The 22,097-nt window shown below is 33.3% G+C and overlaps 2 protein-coding genes across 2 annotated transcripts; both read left to right on the plus strand.

Annotated features, from left to right (window-relative positions):
* Positions 1 to 8,953: 8,953 nt before the first annotated feature.
* LOC114183048 (plant intracellular Ras-group-related LRR protein 6) lies at positions 8,954 to 17,528 on the plus strand. The gene is made up of 21 exons (XM_028069881.1): positions 8,954 to 9,253; positions 9,354 to 9,426; positions 9,524 to 9,660; positions 9,756 to 9,842; positions 9,970 to 10,045; positions 11,496 to 11,570; positions 11,691 to 11,760; positions 11,870 to 11,947; positions 12,041 to 12,101; positions 12,229 to 12,307; positions 12,482 to 12,572; positions 12,892 to 12,952; positions 13,075 to 13,142; positions 13,233 to 13,303; positions 13,926 to 14,063; positions 14,529 to 14,633; positions 15,121 to 15,245; positions 15,360 to 15,456; positions 15,967 to 16,041; positions 16,509 to 16,564; positions 17,232 to 17,528. The coding sequence occupies exons 1-21, from the start codon at positions 9,189 to 9,191 to the stop codon at positions 17,302 to 17,304; spliced, it is 1,761 nt and encodes a 586-aa protein (XP_027925682.1). The 5' UTR covers positions 8,954 to 9,188; the 3' UTR covers positions 17,305 to 17,528.
* Positions 17,529 to 18,837: 1,309 nt separating this feature from the next.
* LOC114183924 lies at positions 18,838 to 21,798 on the plus strand. The gene is made up of 5 exons (XM_028071114.1): positions 18,838 to 19,021; positions 19,680 to 19,843; positions 20,318 to 20,368; positions 20,708 to 20,759; positions 21,325 to 21,798. The coding sequence occupies exons 2-5, from the start codon at positions 19,727 to 19,729 to the stop codon at positions 21,513 to 21,515; spliced, it is 411 nt and encodes a 136-aa protein (XP_027926915.1). The 5' UTR covers positions 18,838 to 19,021; positions 19,680 to 19,726; the 3' UTR covers positions 21,516 to 21,798.
* The last annotated feature ends 299 nt before the right edge of the window (positions 21,799 to 22,097 follow it).

Below are 22,097 nucleotides of genomic sequence, written 5' to 3' on the forward strand. Positions count from 1 at the left end.
CTACTCTTAATTCTTCAATTAATCTCTTGAATCAAAACATTCTTTTAAGTCTTCATCATTTTTCCATGCATCATTATTAAATTTGTCATACTTCTTCATAAGTCATCATCATTTTTTGATTGAGGACATTGGTGGGGCTGAATTGTGTGCAAGATGTACATTCATGTTAGACCAAAAGAAGGTAATATCACATGTTTCACTATTTATTAAATTTAGTTTTATTTTAGGATTTTAATTCCATCTAACATATATGTATTTAATTCAAATCACAAGGCCTGTTATACAGGATCTTCTCCCAAGAGTGGATCAAAGATTGTGTGTGAGACACTTGTATGCCAATTTTAGGAAGAAATTCTCTGGTAAGAATCTCAAGTGTTTGATGTGGAGGGCAACAGGTTGGACACAACCAGAAGCATGAGAGCAAGGAATGAGGAACATAAAATAAGTGAATGATGATGCTTTCAAATACTTGATAGCAATTTCGCCAAGGTATGCGTTTAATTTTTATTGTCATTGAGTTGCTTTTATCATGAAGCAAACCATTTCATAACCACAAGACTAATTTGTCACTTATTCTGGAGTAGGTATTGGTCACGCTCTAGGTTCATAAACACTACCCAATGTGATACATTGCTAAACAACATGTCTGAGGCCTTTAATAGTGTACTGGTAAATACAAGAGCGAAGTGAATAATCATAATTTTGGAGGAAATAAGGTTGTACATGATGCAGATATGGGAAAAGAAAGAAAGAAATGTGCATCATATTCACGTTCCATTTGTCCCAAAATTCTGACAAGATTTTCAGCACGAAGTAGAGTTGACAAGACATTGGATTACACCATATACTAATGCCTTGTCCCTACAAAAAAAAATGGCAAGAAGACCAAAGAAGAAAAGAAGATTACAAGAATGAGAGTTAAGAAAGGATGATACACAAATGAGAAAAACGAGTTTATGCAAAAGATGTCGTATATGTAGGCAAGTTAGACATAACAGAAGCAACTGGCCCCAAGCATATCAAGCACAATTAAACTCAACCAGATTGGGTTAACCACATCAACATACTTCAGAGCCACCAACCCAAGCATCACAACCTTCTACTCAATCATCCCAACAACCTTCACAACCATCATATCCTTCTACTTAAGCATCCCACCAACCTTCACAACCATCACAACCTTCTGCTCAAGCATCTCACTAACCTTCACAAGTATCACAACCTTATAATCAAGCAGCCCAACCACATGACATAACATTTGTGCCTTCTATGCATTCATCTATGCAACTCAGTGAAGCACCAAAGCGTTCTACTTAACAATCTCATCAACCAACCCAACGATTACGTGGAAGAGCAATCATGAGCCCAAACTCAATGCAAGGAGGGGATGCATATGAAAACCATGACATGCAACCATTGGTATATAATCTTATCTTTTATTACTTGTTTGATTATTAAGAACTTAATACCACCTGTTTGTATAGCTTTTTGAAAGACTAAATATCAAGTTTTGGACCACTATATTTTGTTATGTGTAATTGTTAAGTGGTAAACCACTTTATTCTATATTTTGTTATGTGTAATTGTTAAGTGGTGAACCACTTTATTCTATTATGTGATATTGTTAAGTGACACTTTATTTTAGTATGTTAAATATTTAAGTGGTGGACCACTTTATTTTGGAATTATGAATATGAAGCAAGTGTTTTATATTTTATGGACCACTTTAATTTATGCTTATCAATATCTATGTTTCAAAACCAATGCTCAAACCAAGTGCTGCAAAAAAATTTAAACAAAGTAACAAATACTACAACATTATCATTGATTTCCAAACATTACATAGAGAACACAACCCACCCTTGTCAACTAAAATAACAACTCTCTCAACTCATCTCTTAATTTTTCATCAACAACATTGGCAGAATAATTATGTTCAATACACAAACCACTCTAGTCAATACCTTAATCATTTTTTCAAAAGACTTAATACATGTCTCCAAATCAAATATTTTCTTCATATCAACAACCGCTTCTTCTACCATCATGCAACTCTTCCCCATTTGTTGTGAATTGACAGTGTCACCACCCCTTGCTTCATTGTTGACAATGGCAACAACCCTTTCTTCAATCTTCACACTTCCACCAACCTTTTCTTCATTCATGACGTTGTCACAACCCTTTTCTTCAATCACAACAGTGATTCCATAACCCTCTTTCTTCAATCCCAACCTCACTAAACCAACTGAAGTAATTGCACCCACCACAGTGTTCACTTCCACTCTATTCAAAAAAGACCATTGACGTCATCAACAACGACAATTTTTTATGTTGTCATTAACAAAAACAAAAGAACCATACAAAAGTTATAAAAGAATATTACCTTGAAGTTTGGGCACCCCTAAATTCTTTTTCCTTTGTTCTTTGTAGTTCTCAACACATATGATGTGATCCCAACAAGGCTTATAGCTTGGGTCAACGCCTAGGCCCAAATCATGCTCAAGGCCCAATACATGGCCCACATGCACCTTCAAGCCCAAGCCCATCAAGAGGCCTAATAACAAGGAGCATGCTAAAAAAGATCCAATTGGGCTTCATTCAAGATGGCCCAAACCCACATGGGCTTCTCATACTCTTCACATGGGCCAAAGAAGATGTGAAGATTTGAAGAGGTGTCTTAGAGAACAATAGAATAGCAATAATATTGGCCCATTGTTTAGGCTTTGCTTTCTAGAATAATAAGTCAAACAATGAGTAGTTCAATTGATAAAATTGGGATTGACTAAGCCCAATAGGAGATTTGGCCATGAGCTATCAAAAGAGCCAAGGTGGACTAAGTGGAAGTCAACACTTCTTCCTACACCTCATGGATCCAAAGCATCCAAGGGTTAGGAATGCTTCCTCCTTTTCCAAGGCATCATCCAATGGCTAAGATCAAGTCTCCTTCTCCAAGCTTGATCTAAGGGCCAAGATCTAGGCCCACTACATCCAATGGCTCTCCTTTCTCATGTGTAAATGGCTTCATATAAAAGCCAAAATTTCACTCATTTGTAGACACTCTTGAATTTTAAGCAATAGATGCAACTTGAGTTGAGAGCACTCCTCCCTCTATTGCCTTTGAGAGTCACCACTTTCTAGAGATTTCCTCTCTCTACCTCTAGCCACCTTCCTTAGGCTAGCATAGATTAGGAAATCCTATCACCTTTTTCACCTTCCATTGCTTGCAAGTGCCTTCCAACTTGCCTCCATTCCTTCATCCATTTTCGCTACCCATGGAGCTCTTCATGCACCTTTGGAGCTCCACCAACATATTTCTTCCCATAATAGCAAGTGGGTGTTACAGTTATACTTCTACACCTACATCCACCACAACACGACACACTAGGGTTCTGCTTTCCCTAAACATTAGAAGTTGAAGATGAAGAAGAATGCCTAAGATTCATGACTCACGCTCACCACAACGAAAGAGAAGAAGATGAATGATTTCACAATTTAGGGATTCAAGCAAAACACCCACATTTCACGTATATCTCCCAAAAATTATAGAGTATTCCATTGCATTTCAAATATAAGTGACACGTATCCGTTACACAAATCAACCTCAACATCTCCAAACATTGTTTAGCCCAACTTAATAGAAAGGGCATGTAACATCCCTACTAAAAATTACTTAAATAAAATAAATAAATAAGAAAAGAACATCAAACGTCAAACTTATATTATTTTCGACACGGAAAAATTCAAAACATAATTCTATGCCCAATAATTCAAACAAACTTAGACTAAGAAACTTATTACAATTTTGTAAGAATTCTGATAAATAATAAAATCATAACAAAATCCCTAGCTCCAACCCAAGCTAGCCCCTCTCTTCGTCTCAAGCATTAGCAGCATCACCTGTATCATCAACTGCTCTCGTGTAAATAATTACACAATTATCACCATGCACAACAGAAAGGGTGAGCTTAATAATAAAAGGAAACACATCAATTAAATAATATAAATACACCAGTTATATTATTAAAGTTAAACCTTGGCCAAGTCCTTAATACCCCAAGGCTTTGCAACCTTCAATTCACACAACATAGTTAGCCATGGACTTAGGATTTATGATGCTCACACGAACCTTCCCGCTCGTGGTTTTACCTCTACGAACCTCCCTGCTCATAGTCCTACTCTACGGACCTACCCGCCCGTAGTCCAACACATGTGATCCACCAGCTACGTACCTTCCCGCACGCAGCATCTCTCAAATGTGAGCACGAAACATACGAACCTACCTCGCTCGTATCCCCACATGAGAGTACTAAGTATGAACCTCCCCACTCATACCATCACGTGTTAACCACCATCCATGAACCTACCCGCTCATGGCAGAGCATCTCCTGATCCACGTCCGCATCACCGCCTACAAATGACACACACCAAACTGCACCAATCTCGCTTAGGCTGCTAGAAGCCTTCGCTCAAGCGATCAGGCCTGACTCGCTTAAGTTGGGCGTTCTCGCTTGAGCGAGTGCGTCACAGGGACAATTCGCGAAGGCTCGCTTAGGCGAGACCTCTCTCGCTTAGGCGAGACTACTCTCGCCCAAAGCCAAAATTCCATCGCTTAGGCGGCGATTCGAGCAAGACACGCAAATCCCTCACAATTTCTCGCTTAGGTGAGTAACCCTCGCCTAAGCGAGATACTCTGTCGCCCAAAAGGTTGGGCTCTCCGCTTGAGCGAGAGGCTCAAGCAGAATCATGGTTAAACCACTACTACTTTCGCCTAGGGGAGACTAGCTCGCTTGAGCGAGAATAACAGAGATTTTCCCTGTTTACGCACTCACCACACCAGAAACCAATGCCAAACCACTTTCCTAACATCACCAAACAATTCTCTAACAATGGCAATTTGCATAAACATGTTCTAACTCAAAGAAATCACTCAAAATTCAAGATTTGATGCAACAATCATACCATACAGGAAAACCCCCATTATTAGCATACAATTACATAAGATATTGTTCTAGAAACCATCAAAATAATGATCCTCTAATTCACTCACATTGAGCACAAAAATTCAGGGCACACAATCAGAAAGAAAATCATGAGAAATGACTCTTAATCATATGCATACATAAAACACAAAATTAGCTCCCCTTACTTGAAATTCCTTGCTCCAATTGGTCCTCTAACCCTAGCTTTGTGCTACCCAAGGCCCTCATTTGCTCTCCCACGAAAATGTAGCTCTTCTCTCAACCCAAAATCACTTTTCCAAAACCCTCCTAATTGCCTTATTTTCTTTTTTATATGGTCCTTAATTATGGTTAATGGTCTAAAAACGAAAATGACATTTAAGTGAGCATAATTACCCTTCAAAGGCCATTATGGGTTGTTTTTCCAGCCTTCCTTGGCTGCCCATTCAACCCACAACCACTCAATCACAAAGTAAGTGCATAACCAATTCAACCAAGTCATGTTTCATGACAATTCCTAAAATTTTATGATTACATTATCACTTCTCACATTCAATCACAACCTTAAAATAATGCACATAATAAAATATTTCCTACAATTGGCATACATAGGACTCAAACCCAAGTCCTCTCACACAAACAAGTACTCTCAACCACTTGAGCTAGTACTTTTTCACATCACAACAATTAACATTAAATGTCATAAAGGCTCCGATTACCCACATTTATTAAATAATTATTTAAATTTCTCGGGTCTTACAGGGCATCTTTGATACCATTTAACAAAATTGGAGACCTAATCGAGACTTATAAAAATAGACTGACCAAATCGATATTTTTAAACAAAAATGGTGACCAAAGACATAATTTAACCTTTATTTAAATATTGAAATGTGATATTAAAAAGTTAAAAATAGATATTATAAGACAAAGATTTAAATTAAACACATATCAAAATTAACAATTTATTCGAATATTTTGTTTTAACTCATCTAATTACTAAAGTATGAAAACTTTATCTTTTAATGAGAAAATTGTAACACTCGTTTTAATATCATAATACTACTAAAATAGGATATTTCATAACTAATAGTCAAAAGCAAATAATACAAGATATATAGTATATTAATACAGTAATCCAAAATATAAAACTATAATAATATAACACATATACATATAAAGCTACTCTACTTTAGTTCTATTCCAAAAGGATACTTAACATGGTTTAATATCGCCCCATGACTCAAAAAGTTGACTTTCTATGCACAAGAGGTGCCCTTACACATGCATTTTCATTTGCTCACACTAATAAGATGATCATTGCAAAAAGAATAAGACAAACACAACAACAACAACACATAGCAGGGTAAGCTAGCTGCAAAAGAGGTAACATACATCTACAATATAATAAGTCATTCAATTATCACATAAATTCCTACATATAATCAAACTCTTATAGACTCAATTTATTTGGATAAGTGCACTTAAGTAAGACCCGTGAAGCCAAGCACTTGTGGTGGTAAAATACTGCTTTACCTAGCTGTCATACATAAGGATAGTTCCTGACACGACCATAAGAACCCCGAGACCATCCCTATGACAAGACATCCTATCACCCTAACCACCTAACTATTTTCCATTACATGAGTATGAATGGTTAGTAGAATTCAGGATAGCTTCACATAATGGAACAATCCTTACCTCACTGCACATCTTACTAAAAGATGTAGAACAGATGGCACCCTACGACATCAGAGGTGCACCCAACGTTGGCTCTATAGGGGCTTGGCACCTATCGAGCCATACTGAAGCCCAACGAGGAGGCCCCTAGTATACCTATAGAATAAAATGTTGATAATTTTGCCCAATAGCAAAGGTTGGCACCCAATGCCACAAAGTTAGTGAGCTCTTTGACTTTGGTTTTGCCTAACGGAACACATGCTCGTCAAATGAAAACCATTTAAGAGGCTCACTATCAAAGTGTCGCCTAGCGACACAATCTAACGACCAACGACTTAGAGCAAAAATGCTCCCAGACTTGAAATTTTGTTTTGGCACTTGACACCCATTAATACTGCCTTACCATGACAATAAAAATGTTGAATGAGAGAATCCCACTCGCTCAATTGCTTAAATTGGTACTTTCTACTTTCTTCTTTAGCTCAAAGACACTTTAAACACTTTCTAAGTGGTGCCAATTTGCCCAATTCCTCAAATTGTAACTCTCTTATTAAACCTTACATCAAAATCCCAATCCAACACATAATAGCACAACAATAACATGTTGATCACAACTTTCTCAGTTAAATAATACATATTCATTAACTTATCGAAAACTATAAACTATCTATTCATCCACAAGCAATATTAAAATTCAATTACCAATTCACACAATCAAAAATATAAACTAGCTTCCCTTACCTTTTAAACAACTCTAATAACTCTAAAAGCATCACAACTCCTTTAGTTTCACATGATGCTCTATCTTTACATAAAAACATCACAAGAATTATTAGATCATACTACTATGAACATTGATCAGCAGAGACTCATATTAATTACTTAAACAATATGTGCAACCAAAAGAGGACCACATGCAAAGATAAAATAGTTTGGACCGAGAGAAAAAGTGCAGAAAGCTAACTTACGTAAATGAAATGTTAGCATAGACACATGTTTTAGGCACATTTACTTGTGGTTTATAAGGTTAACTTTGTGTGTGTATATATAACGCATATCTTGTCACATTTTATACACACTCAATAATATATAATCCCCTTCTTCATATATTTATTTGTTTTCGACATGGTATCAAGAACATCAAATTGAGAAGAGATTCTTGCAATAGTTCATCTTTCCTAAACCTTAATCTCTAAGCCTTTTTCACAAATTTTATGATTAAGAAAGGATTCTTGAAGTACGTTCCTTTTTTTCCGAAACCCCAAGCCCTAAGCCATAAACCCTAAGCCCTAAGCCTTTTTCACAATTTTTGAGGTTTCACCCGATCACAATTTTATTTTCTACTTTGAAGAGTTTTTTGAGGTTATGCACCATGTTCTTTATGTCATTTGAAGGTATTTGAAATCCTCTAATATTATGTTTGTATTATGTTTTGTTTGTTGCTTTTGTTCTGTGGTTCGCTTTTGTATTCAATTTGTTATGACAACTTGTAAACTCTTTAGTCTATTACTGTGCAGTTGGATGGTAAAACTTATTTCTATTAGTGTGTTGTTATGAATTTTTTTTTTCGTGGAAAGTCCATGTGGTGTTATATTTCAGGTGTTAAAACAAAACTAATTGACACTAAAGAAAATGATTACGCTAATGCTTTAGAGGTCTGGGAAGTTGATAACTCTAAAATTATCACCTAAATCAATAATTTTGTCATACACTCGATTAATGCTTAATTGACAAAATATGTTATTGCAAAGGAGGTATGAGATCACTTATCTCGATTGTATACACAATCTAATTTTTTCAAAGAAAATAAATTTAAGATATATGTTCATGCACTAAAACAAGATGACATGAACATTCAGAGACTGAAGCACTGAAACAAAAGGAAAAATTTTATTCATATATAACTTAAATAATTGACAATAGCGGAAAGATTAATTAGATCTAATTTTAATTTTTATAATATTCTTAGCTCTTATAAAATGTAAAATTTTTAATTTTAATTTTTGTAAAATATTTTTATTAATTTTTTTATTCTTCCAAAAATTTAAATAACTGAATCTAGTTCATTAATATTTGTTTAAAATAAATGAATAATATTAACCTTGTTACTTTTAAGAGTTTCTAAAATAATACAAACTAACGTTGCATTACAAGTAAATAAGTAATTTCTCATCTAATATTATATTATAGATTAAAAAATTCATAATTTTCTTTCACAAAAACTACAATAAAAATATACTCATTTTATCATATGTAAGCGTAATGAATTTGTTAAATACAATATCCTATTGAGATATTTTAAGTTTTAGTTTAGCCATTGCTTTAACATTACTTTTTATGTTTTAACACCAAGCTGAATTGAAATTGCACCAAATGGGAGAAAAGCAGTTCATTTAAACACTGTCATGTTCTTGATTTCATAGGCACACTTCTGAAGTTCTGATGCTATGAAAGAATCATTGTTATAATTATTATATTATTCTTTCGAAAATCATTTGAAATTTGGAACGCATTCTTCGTCTCCGCTGGATCTGATCTGAACACGGTGCCATGAATCGGTTGCTGAAAGCGGCGAGAGCGTCTGGTTCTCTCAACCTCTCCAATCGTTCCCTCACGTAAGCCCTATCCAATTCTTTCCACTGCTCCGTTCATTTTTATGTTTTCCGTTATTCCAATTCAGTCGAGGATTGCTATTGCTGTTGTTTCGATTTACAGAGAAATTCCCGACGAGGTTTACCGGAATCTGGAGGGGCTCGGCGGCGGCGGCGACGACGACAAGTGGTGGGAGGTAACGTACATTTCAAATTGAACAGAAGTTTCATTATGAATAGGAAAACGGAATGAAATTTAAAATGGAATGAAATGCATTTGAACGAGATTTACAGGCTGTGGAGCTTCAGAAGCTTATTCTGGCTCACAATAGTATTGGATCGTTGAAGGAAGATCTGAAAAATTTGCCTTTTCTCGTTGTGCTGAATCTAAGCCACAACTGTCTCACGCAGCTTCCATCTGCTATCGGAGAGTGAGTTTTTGTAACGCTCCAGTTTTGCTTGTTACTGTTTTCAGTTTGAAAATGTGTTGCTGGATTTTTCATTGTTGTTTGTTTCTTATGTGTAGGTTGCCTCAGTTGAAGATGTTGGATGTTTCGTTCAATTCAATAATTGAAATACCGGAGGAGATTGGATCGGCAGCATCGCTTGTTAAGTATGCTGAATTCTGTTTCTTTTTCTTTCGTAGGTTGATTGATATGAGGAAGTTTGCTTCCCTTTGTACTTACTCTGTTTGCATGTGTGACTTGCGTTGCGCTCGGCTTTTGCATTTGCTTGTTTAGGCTTGATTGTTCAAATAATAGGCTCACGGAGCTTCCAAGCTCTCTCGGCAGATGCTTAGAATTGTCGGACTTAAAGGTAATGACTATGTCTTGCTGAAACTTCGGAGTGTAGATGTTAGTTGTGTAATTGACTTATGCTGCTCATCTTACACAAAAGGGTTTTTTTTTTTTTCAAATTGTGCTTGTGATATTGTGAATTAGACCTTGAAATGCTATCAAGTTTATTTACTATTTTGACGCCTATAAAAGGCATTGTTTATGGAGCCCACTAGAAAGAAAGTATGGACACAACACAACATGGAGTAGTGATGTCTGACAAATTTTAAAAATTATGGAACGTGAAACATCTATTATAATTTTAAAATATAAAATTAGTATAACATTATAATAAATCACAAGTCTTAAACCAATATCGGGAAATGTGTAAAACGAAAAAAGAAAAATCAAAGAGAACCAATGTTTTAAAAGTGAGCTTGATTCATAGTAGGAATAATAAAATGTTATAAATATTACTAATACTAATCTAATTATTGTGATATTTGTCATTTGTATTGTAATAAAATTGTAAAATATAAAAGAGAAAAAATGGGTACAGCTACTTCTTTGAAGTGTTCAAGCTTCTTTATGGTTCACTTTGTTCTATGTTTATGTTAAACATTCTAATTGATATCATTGGGATACTTCTAAGACCAGTATCCAAATTCCAAACTGCACTACAATTAATGGAGTAATTTTTCTTTTGGGTGCATGATTAAGGAAGTAGTTTCCTTTCTGATAACAGTGATGTACTGCAATTTGTTGGCCAAATTATTTTCTTGTTCCAAGAAGATTTGTTCAATTCCTGTCACTGGCACTGCCAAAGAATTAATTACTTTCCTGTTAACTGTCATATGTATGTGGCATTTCTCTCTACTCTACAAGTTTACATCTCCTTTTGACATATTACCCTTCCATTTGTGAAATTTCTTCTCGCCTCTTCAAAATTGTAGATTTCTTAAAAGAGAATTAAGCTTGAACCTATTTTTGTGACATCACATGAATGAAACCAAGCTGATGCTGTGCAGACTGTCGATCATCTTTATCTTTACAGCTACAATTACTCATTACCTGACTTCAAAATATAAATGGACAGTGATATTGATGATAGATTTTGTCAAGATCCCCTGACTTCACTAGATGGTCTTGGTCTTGATAATGGTCTTCACCTGATATATATTATGTCCCTATGACCCCAAAGTTAAACGAATGGAGCACAATTTTAGTGTATAGATTCTGTAGTTTACCTTTTCGTGATTATATATTTTTATTTCTTGGTCCTTGATTTAGGTCATTCAGCATACTTAATCTATTGATGAAGATTGTGTTTAATTTAAATTGGGGGCTGTGAATTTTTCCTTACATACATTGCCTGGCTTTACAATTGAACTGAAATCAATTACAACTTTTTTTTCTATTTATTGGTGTAAATCTTTATTCATGTGAAATTCTTGTACGTGCTGTTTGATGAAGTGAGGCTTATAATGCAGGGATCAAACAATCTTTTTACCAGCTTGCCAGAAGATTTGGCAAATTGTTCTAAATTATCTAAGCTAGATATGGAGGTAGTAATTAGTAGCAAAAAATTAGTGTATTAATTAGCTGCAAACATCTCCTTAAACCATTACAAAATTATTGTTTCATTAACTAGTGCTCTCTGTACATTACCTTTTTGTCTTTGTTAGGGAAACAAGCTAACAGTGATATCAGAAAATCTCATTTCATCATGGACCATGCTTACCGAATTCAATGCATGTAAGGTCCTTTATTCTCTAAAGTCACGTGCATAATATCAATTAATTTTATTCCTATTTGTAAATCTTTTGATATGGCAAATGTTTTTTCATTGTTACACTTGCTACAGCAAAAAATTTGCTGACAGTGTTACCAGTCAGCATTGGAAGCCTTTCACGTCTAATTCGTCTTGACCTTCTTCAAAATAGTGAGTTTTTTAAACAATGGTCAACTTTCTTTTTTCTTTTGGTTTCTCCATTATACATTCTCACTTAGAAATTATATGTTTCAATCTGTGCAGGAGTATCGGCAATCCCTTCATCAATCAATGGTTGTCATTCACTTACAGAGCTTTATTTGGGGTCAAATTCTAACCTATTCCGATGCAAGTCTTCATATTATTAAAAGCATACTGTGCGATGTTTTTTTTTTCTGCTTAAACCACTGCATTTCTCATACATTTTGTGTTTATTTTTCCTCTCAATTTAGGAATAACAATATTTCTACCGTACCAGTGGAGATAGGGGCCCTTTCTCGACTTGGGACTTTAGATCTTCACTCTAACCAGGTAGGAAGTAGCGTGTTTAGAAACAATATTTAGTGGAAATAATTGATTGTTAATGCTCTCTATTCTCTTGAAGCTAAAAAAAGTATTGCAATTTTCGTCTCCTGATAGTTTGTACTCTTCTCCCTCAATACTTGATTATTAATTCAATTGTTTATTGATGTTGTGTATTCACAGCTGAAGGACTATCCAGTAGAGGCATGCAAGTTGAGTCTTTTAGTTTTAGATCTTTCAAATAATTCATTGAGTGGGTTACCCCCTGAAATGGGTAAGGTCAGCAAGTTTTGGTACTATGATAAATATAGTTTCTTTATTTTGAAAAAAAAAAAATTGTAACTAAAAAGTATACTAGTCTACAGTAAATATGCAATGATTGTAATTTTTTTATCTCAACTCTCTACTGATTTCAGTATCTAAAAGAATTGCAAAGAAATTGATAAGTAGTAAAATTCTAAAACAGGGCATCATTGTCTGTGATAACGAGTTCTAAATAAAAATAATTTCAGGTGCTGGACCTGGATTATACTTCATTGTCTTCTCAATGCTCTTTGCTAACAATGAATCTCTACCTTTTGCTTCTTGTTTAGGAAAAATGACTACATTGAGAAAACTTCTGCTTAGTGGAAATCCTTTGAGAACTCTTCGAAGGTACAGAAAATGGTCCTTTCAGAGGTTAACATTAGTGTGTTGATATATATATATATATATATATATATATATATATATATATACATTTTTTTTCCTCTAATATTTTTTTTTCTTCTCACCAGCTCATTAGTATCTGGACCTACACCAGCATTACTTAAATTTCTCCGAAGCAGACTCTCTGTGGATGAAGGTATCTTACAATGTTAGATCCATTATGCATTTTACTTCAATTTCAATATGTTACTGATGTTAGGTATAATATTGTAAAATTCTTCTGCAGATTCTGAAGCTGTAACCCCATCAAAAGAAGAGGTGATTGCAATGGCTACCCGATTATCTATCACTTCAAAGGTGTTGCTTCTCTTAAAAGGAAAATATTCATTCCATAGATTTCTTTTTTATGATAAGCTGTTTGTAGACTGTGTCAGTGTGTTGATATAAGAATGTGCATTAATTGCTTCAACACGGTTGGAAAGTCACTTTGTACTGTTGCATAGACCAAATAATACCCGTGCTAATTAGTTGCTCAAAATTACTTGGTTTTTCCAAGGAACTCATTCTTTATGTTTTCTTCTGCTTATAGAGGTTAGTAGGATACTGTATGATACTTAAATGTTCTAGTGAAAATTCAACTATCGAAGTCAGGCACATCGCGTTGTGCCAGAAATAGGGGAAAAAGGGACAAAATCTTTTTTTTCTTTTTAACTTTTTGTAAGAATTTCAGAATCTTTTGGGGATAAAAATAACAAAAAAACGAGTATGTTTGTTATGTACCAATCATGATGTTAATATTGAAGTTGATTACATTGTAGTTTGACAATGGGTTAATGTTATTGTGTTTTTCTAATGTGTGATCACATTATCGTCTAACTAAAAAAATATTTCTTTGTTAACTTGCTTAACTTTCATTGAGTTTCTTTACCCAGACATTCGTTTCCCCTCTAATTACCGATCTATTTATAATTGTCTTCAGGAACTTTCTATGCAAGGGTTGGGATTAACTGCTGTCCCATCAGAAGTGTGGGAATCAGGGGAGGTCATAAAACTTGATCTTTCAAGAAACTCCATCCAGGAGCTGCCTGTTCAACTTTCTTCTTGTGTTTCACTCCAGGTTAAACCTTATCTTCTGGTTTTCATAAGGATTGTAATTTTTTGTACCATTTTCTTGTTTTTGTTCATATTTTTCCATGTACCATAAATTATAGTTTACAAATTTTTTTTTGCAATTATGCCACTCTTGTGTTTGCGCTGATATTATACAACAAAAATGATCCTTAACATTCCACTAAATTGGAAGGAAAATGTTTTTCAGTTACCTTCATTTTCTTTGTATATAGATAAACATTTTTCATATGGTAAACCCTTTTCTTTCTGTGGAGTGATTATTTCATGAAGATTCAGTCTCAAAGCAATTTATGGATATATTAATGATAATATGTTTCCAGATTTAATGATCATTTGTTGATTGATAGATGTTTGAGGGTTAGGAAGATTGCTTAGGTATTCTGATCATAAATGGACCTGCTACAGATTGAAAATGCTGTATTAATTCGTTTGTACATCGTACACTTTACAGACATTGATTTTATCTAAGAATCAGATTATAGAGTGGCCAAGTTCAGTTCTTAAATCACTTTCAAGCCTTTCATGTTTGAAGATGGACAACAATTCCCTCAGACAGGTAACAACTAATGATCCTGAGAGGTTCTCTTTGTTCTTTTTCTTATAAAATGAATGGTGGTATCAACATGTATATAGACCGTTAATGGAGATAATACTTTATGAATACTTAATATGGTTTTTCAAATTGTAAAATACATAGAAATAATGTTTTATCTCTCGTTGATGGTCATTGCTTTTCATACAATTTAGAGTTATCTTAGAATAAATAAAAGGCCAATATATGTTTTAATTCCTGCATAGTTATATAATTGACAAGTTGAAGTGATATATGGCCAAAATAATTAGTAATTAGTTTATAATAGGCATGTACTCTGCTGCATGTTATGAAACATTTTGATATATTAATTTCTCTCGGTATCTGTCAGTGATTTTAGTGAGAGAAACCCTGTTGGTTGTGAAATTTCTTTGTTCACATGCTTTGTTATCTGCCATAAATATAAATCACATGATGGTGTGACTGACCTTATCTGTCATTTGAACTATAGATACCTTCCGATGGCTTTGAAGTGGTGCCTAAGCTTCAGATCCTGGATCTAAGCGGTAATGCAGCTTCATTACTAGATGGACCTGCATTTTCTAATTTGCCTTACCTGCAAGAGCTTTACCTAAGGTTGGTTATGTCAAGTGTGAGAAGATAACTTCACACACATACACAGATTTAACTTTCATATTCCTTTATCTTCTTGGTAGCCTGTGCTTAACTTACACATCACAAAACTAACAGAAGAATGAAGCTCAGTGAAGTTCCATCAGATATAGTGGGGCTGCATCAGCTACGGATCCTTGACTTGAGTCAGAATTCCCTTCAATCAATTCCAGTGGTAACATTTCTTCTATGACTCGAAAACAGGGATTAAGCTTGTGTAGCTGCTTTCTTATTTATATCTCGTGAAAAGTTATGATAATATCCTTGAGCTTTACATCGTTTAGATAATGACAATAACTAGGGATCAGCTGTTTGTATGTGTGCCTATTGAGTTCAAATCATATAGATAATGTGCTCACAATAACAAGTTCATAAAATTGAATTTTTTTCTACCATAGACTTGTGATTGAAGAAAAATGTCATATTTCTATCTTTCGCTCTGTTAAATTCCTTAACATGCTTTCTTAAATTATTGGTGATCAGAAAGCTGAATTTCAAGTATAATTTGACCTCTCGAGTTTGAGTCATGTAGATGCACGAAGTAATGGAAACTTAGCTCCTAAAACTTGTCTTTTGCAGTATCCTACGAACTATTTAACTAATTTTTTTCTATTACCTTTTTTTTTTCCTTTGCTTACATATGAACTTCTTTTTTTCCTTTGCTTACGCATGAACTTGTTTTCAGGGGTTAAAGAATCTCACTTCTCTCAAGGAGCTTGACCTATCTGATAACGACATCTCAGTTCTTCCACCTGAGCTGGTGAGAAATATATACAGTCCCTCTCTCAAAAGGGGAGAGTGGGTGTTAATTTTGTTGACCTAACTGACAAAACTCCCAGCTACGTATAAGTAATTATTTAAGTAGAATCCAAGCAATATAGCTTAATAAAAAAATAATTAACATAATAAAAATATGTACATAATTAGTTAAGAAACAGGTTTAATATTAATAAAAGAGGTTAGGAGACAGAAATGACACTTGATAGTGGATTCTAATTAAAATAAAGGGGTGGTTTCATTTCTTTACTGTGACAGTATTTCCCATTCAAATGTATTCCGAGAAATAGTGGGTGATAAAATAAGTCCCACTGGTGGGCCTGTAAAAAGGGTCAAACAGGAAATTTTGGTTGAGTTTATTTTGACTCTGTCTCCATGAGGTCACTTATCATCTGCATCCTTGATATCACTTTGATTCATTGTATTTATTTTAGAAATTTATTTGATTAGGGTTTGCTGGAACCAAGCCTACAGGCGTTGAGACTTGATGGGAATCCTCTTAGAAGGTAACCTCCCCCTGCCCCAACCTTTCCATGTGCTTTCTAAAAATGGAGAACTATTTCTTTGGAAACATTCTGGGTTTTGCAAGTATAGTTGCTGTTTGCCTATGCTATATTTATGCTTCAGATTTAACAATCTTTCAAATGTGGAAAGATAAATTCTAAAGGTCAAGGCCAAGAGTTACATTTTAAATTTATTCCCCCTTTCTTCTGCCTTTTTCATAATTAACATTGTGTTCTTGATTGAATTGGATAGTGCTTCGACGCATCTGTGACTCACCAATTTAACTATGTTTACACGTACTTAGTATTAAATTACACGATTATTACCATGTTGTTTAGCACTTTCTCAACTTACCCTGAATTTTGGATTGGAGTGAAAAATATTAAACTTTGTGAACTTCCCTTAATTTAACTTGAGTTTTAGACATATAATTGAGCAAGTGGTAAACTGCAAAGGGTATAGTGTAATTACCCTTACTATTAGATACGGTTTTACTTAACCAACTGGACTGCAAAAGTAAAATTCTGTGCAGCTTGAGTTCCTAACAAAGCAGAAATAAAAATATAGGGATAAGCTAGATCTCAACATATGGGAAAGCTAGGTGTCCAAAATGAACTGATAATTGATAACCATGATTGGTGAAAATTGATGTTTCTTCACTTGTTGCAGCATTCGAAGGACTGTCTTGTCTAAAGGAACTAAAGGTGTTCTGAACTATTTGAAGGACAAATTGCCAGAGTAGTTTTCTTTTTTTTCCTCCTCTGAAAAGTGTGATGTTTATTTAACATGAACAACAATATTTAAAGTGTTCAATTTTTTTCCTGGTGTCACACTCTTGTGTTAGTGCTTCATTTTGTTCAATTATTGTCCGATGTTGTACCTCTGTTTTTGTGTGTTATTTCATGTAACTTGTTCTTAATTTGAATGGTTAATATTACAAAGAAATTTCCATGGCTTGATCTTTAATTTATTTCTGATTTTGATTTTCAATTTTTTGTAAAAGATGCATGATTTTGGCTTGATCTTTAATTATTTTCTGATTTTAATTCTATTTTGATCTTATTGAATCCTAGATCTAACATTTATTTAAGATATCATAGGGAAGCAATCTATTTGAAATATAAAAAATTAAATAAACAAATGTATGCAAAATTAAGGATTAAATTAACATTGCAGATTTTTAAAGATCTGACTACTAATATTGTTGAAAAAATAAAAGATGTAAAAGAATATGAATTATAATTTAGTTTATTTTAATCATTTAGTGCTTATGTTGATTTAGTGATAAAAAGAGAATTAGATTAAAAAATGTTATATTTGAAGGAACAATTATATTTGACTTGTCTAAAGGTAAATACGATGGGGTTGATGATCAATCGACGAACAAATGGATAGAACGATAAAACACTGATCCAAATTCTAAGAATTGGACCTAAGTTTCATGAAATATTTTTTTATTTAAAAGATATATTATTTGTAATCACTTCATTTTATTTACTTCATTTATAAATAAAAGATTCATTTATAAATAAAAGAAAGCATGCCCAAAATTAAGACACTTTAATTTCTCAGATTCGAAAAATTGTTAATTTTAAACCAGATTATTCAACTCTTTATATTTGTTCTCCGAGAAAATTATAACAAATTAAATGAAACAAACTATATTATAAAATATATAAATAAGAAAACTAGCATTATATAAAATAAATATTCAATATTCCTTAAAATTTTCCTAATAAAACAAAATTGTCCTATTCAAATAAATTCATTTTTAATGTATAATATCTTTTATCATTTTATCCAACTTATTTTTTAACTAAAATAATCAATTATAATAAAAAATTACTTGTAAAATAAATAATAATTGTTTACAACAAAATTATAAAATTATTTACATCTATCTATTACATTAATAAAATTATTTTACTGAATAAATTTTATTATTTAATCTTTTAAATAATATGTTTAAATTAAAATAATCATTTATAATAGAAAATTATCTATAAAATAAATAAAATCTATCTATAATAAAATTATAAAAATTATTTACATTCTTTTATAACTATTAACTATTTTCTAGAAAAAAATTTATAATTAAAATAATTATTATAGTAACAACTTTTTTATTTTTGGCTGTTATAAATAAAATGTAATAATAACTAATTTATATTTTCATATATGAAAACTTTTTTTATAATAATTACTTTATATTTGAATATTTGAAAAACATTGAAATTCAACTTAGATTTAAATGTAGAAATCTAGAGTTATTATTAGATAAGTCTAGTTTAATAGGTTTAACAACTTCGGGTAGCAGTGAGAAAGCCACCCAATCCCTTACCACTTCTCACCCAAATCGGAACATCTCTTCGTTGCCGTGCCGTCTGCACCGGGCGATCCCGTTGCCGCGCCGCCCGCTGCTGCGCCGCCCGCTGCGCTTCACATTTGTATCATTCAAGGTGTACTATTGGCTACCTCTTTTATAGGTCCACCTTAGTTAGTTAGGTTTTGGATTTTATTTACTCAGCATGTTAAAATGGATTAAGTTACTCTCTTTCTGGAGGAGAAGTGTAATTTTTAAAATAATTGTCTCTTAGAAGAGGGGATTGCAATTTTCTGTGACTTTTTTTGAATAATCTTTTATAATGTTTTTACTATAATTATGGTAGTCATTCACCACCTAGTGTGTCATAGTGCTGTTTCAGTTTTGAGTTTGAGCCTTGAATGTGTAGTTGCCTAGGATATTGAGAGAGAGAGAGAGAGAGAAATTTTCGCCCACACTTGTCCTACAAGACACCAATAGTGTAAACGAAAAATATGATTGATATGATCTTTTAATAGATGAATTAATGGTGAAATTTTAAAATTTGAACAAAAAAAATGTGAAAAACTATACCTTCATGAGTTTTGCACCCTCTTTGACACAAATGGCAGTACAGTTGAAGAAGCTCTGCTTTGTGTGGACTTTTGTTTTTGGTGTTTGCCTCCTCAACATTTGTTATTTGATGTTAGGGTTCTAAATTTCATCTTTTTTTTTTTTTTTTCTAATTGCATTTGGCATTGTTAACCGAATCTCACTTTTCACCATCTCTAAACCAATTTTTTCCTTCATTTCAGATTTGCTATCTTGAGTCAGTATTTAATTGCAATCTCTGCACTGGAATATGGAGGCAAATTCAGCTTCATATGAACATGAGGATCAAGATGAATATGTTCTACTTGACCTGGATGGTGTTTCTGACCTAATTAACCTTCCAGCAAATGCCAAGTATGTTCTAACTGTAAGTTCTCCACTGTGGCCCTTTCTTCATATGTTTCACTGTATGTGTATCAACTTCATCAACTGAATTGATTTTCAACTCCGGCACCATAATTCGTTTCCTTTCTACGATAAACAGGATTATTTATCTTGATTGAAATGAAATGACACTGCTTAATTGTTTAAGCTTTCTATTTTGTGTTTTGACTTTTTGTGCTGATTAACATACCTTCTACACCAAAAATTAAAATTCAATAAATTTGAATTTCCTTATCTAAACAAAACATTAAAAAATAATTTTAATTTAAAAATCCAATTCAATACATGTTAATGTCTTTGAAATTGTGAAATTCTGTATCCAAATACATGCTTAATTTCACTGTGAATGCTCTCTTTTATTTCTTTTTCTGTTTCCCACACTTTTCTGGTGATCTTTATTGCTTTGTTCTATCATACCAAAGTTAAGCATGCTTATATTAATTTTTGTTAATGATAGGGCCTTGATACATTAAACCCAGAATTGATCATTGATGACAAATTTAAGCTGGTAAGTTGCCTGCTTTAAATTCCTTGACTTTTTCTGCCTTAAGAGTTTTGATTATTGAGAGTTTTTTGGGTTAAGTTATATGTTTCCATTTTGGTGCTTTTGTAGTCTTGTGTAATCTGTTGAAGTCATATAGATTCTTGAAAACTGTCTATTTGCTTAGATGTATATTCTTCAATGCTTACCTATAGGATTGGGCAAATAATTTGAATGATTTATTTCAGCTAGAAGTTTCAATTGGCTAAAGTTGCTTCCATCAATTTTTGTTTGATAAATTGGCTGAATGGATAATGATCATCTAAGGATTGTTATTTCTTATGGTGTTTTGTGTTTTGTCTACAGATTGGGGAATATGAGGAGTCAATTGGCACATGTCTTGCTTTTACCGAACAAGGTGAGTTACAGTTAATGTGTGCAGAATTAGTCTGAAAAAGGTTATTAGTCTTGAAAACTATAGTTATGTCTCACTTGTCAGATACTCTGACCTTGGTTGTTAGAGTCAATGCTTTTATGTTTTTCTAATTATAAGAGTTAACTGTTTCCCTAATGTTTCTTCCGCATTTCCTCTGTAAATAAAAGATTTACAATGTCTTTATTCCTGTCTTCATTGAGATTGAAAATCATGGGCTTTTCCTACAATGTTGTTATTTATATTTTTTTTTCCCAAATTTATATATTTGCTTCTCCACCCATGGTGCCACTATAGTCTCGAGCAAACTCTAAAATGAACTTGCAGAAGATTTAGCAATGAGGAATATCTCTATTTCCTATATTTATTCTATTTTTTTTTTTCTTTCTACCAATCAATTGTTGAATTAGATATGTTTTCAGAAGAATAGCCATCCTTTCATCGCTCAGTAATGATGCCTTTCAAATTGTTAAGATGCTCATGTTTTATGGAACTAAGTTTTAATTTGATTTGCTTCCCGCTTTAAAATAAGTTATTTGATAACATGCAGAAACCCCTGTGGTTCATGAAGAAACAGGATCATCATCTGAAATGATCCTTTTCTCTAGAACAAGACTAATTGATTCAAATCAACCTCCAACAAAGCAAGTGAAACCTTTGTGTCAGCTTCACAAGATTCTCAAGTTTAAACTATCACCCGATTCTGAAATCCAAAGCCTCGCACCTGAGGAGGTCAAGTGAATCTAAAGCTCACCAGAGAACATGGGAATCGGTGCCAATTCTGTACCTTTTTGAAACATTACCTGGTCCCTTGAATTTTCTTTTACATTTGTACAAAGAACAGAACCTTTTTCAAACATTGTTCTTTCGTAGGTATATATATACATATACGTTTAAGGATTCTGCCCCCAGTTTATCAAACAGCAAGTTAATGTATTTGATTTGATAATTTTTTTCTGGCGAACCTCCAATGTTGTTATCAAAATTTGAAAAAGAAAGAAAAGAATTGGATATGGTTAGAATATCTATATTCCACTGTAATGGAATTGCGAAATCATTGCCAATGTATTTTCTGTTTGTAATGTGATTTCAAAATCATTGTTCAGACCTTGGATCATGGAAGCATTTTCTTGACGGGTTTGTAGAAATTAAAAAGGCTAGAAAAGGCACCTAAGTCTAGTATTCTACAAGCAGCTAGCCATGTGACGAATTTGTTCCCTTGGCTTTCTTTTTCGTAATGCATGACTTTTTTCATACAGAAAATTTAATATCTAAAACGCGTAAACTGTACAATCATTAAATTAGTTATGATGATGGCTTTCA

Source organism: Vigna unguiculata, chromosome 5, assembly GCF_004118075.2.
Source record: "Vigna unguiculata cultivar IT97K-499-35 chromosome 5, ASM411807v1, whole genome shotgun sequence".
Taxonomy (NCBI): Eukaryota; Viridiplantae; Streptophyta; class Magnoliopsida; order Fabales; family Fabaceae; genus Vigna; species Vigna unguiculata.

Excerpts from the sequence above, each read along its gene's own strand:
- LOC114183924 (XM_028071114.1), top strand. The coding sequence starts at position 19,727 with ATGGAGGCAAATTCAGCTTCATATGAACATGAGGATCAAGATGAATAT. Across the intron at positions 20,369-20,707 it reads TTGATGACAAATTTAAGCTG|ATTGGGGAATATGAGGAGTC; the intron begins GTAAGTTGCCTG and ends TTTTGTCTACAG. Across the intron at positions 20,760-21,324 it reads TCTTGCTTTTACCGAACAAG|AAACCCCTGTGGTTCATGAA; the intron begins GTGAGTTACAGT and ends GATAACATGCAG.
- LOC114183048 (XM_028069881.1), top strand. The coding sequence starts at position 9,189 with ATGAATCGGTTGCTGAAAGCGGCGAGAGCGTCTGGTTCTCTCAACCTC. Across the intron at positions 12,308-12,481 it reads TAGATCTTCACTCTAACCAG|CTGAAGGACTATCCAGTAGA; the intron begins GTAGGAAGTAGC and ends GTGTATTCACAG. Across the intron at positions 13,304-13,925 it reads GATTATCTATCACTTCAAAG|GAACTTTCTATGCAAGGGTT; the intron begins GTGTTGCTTCTC and ends AATTGTCTTCAG.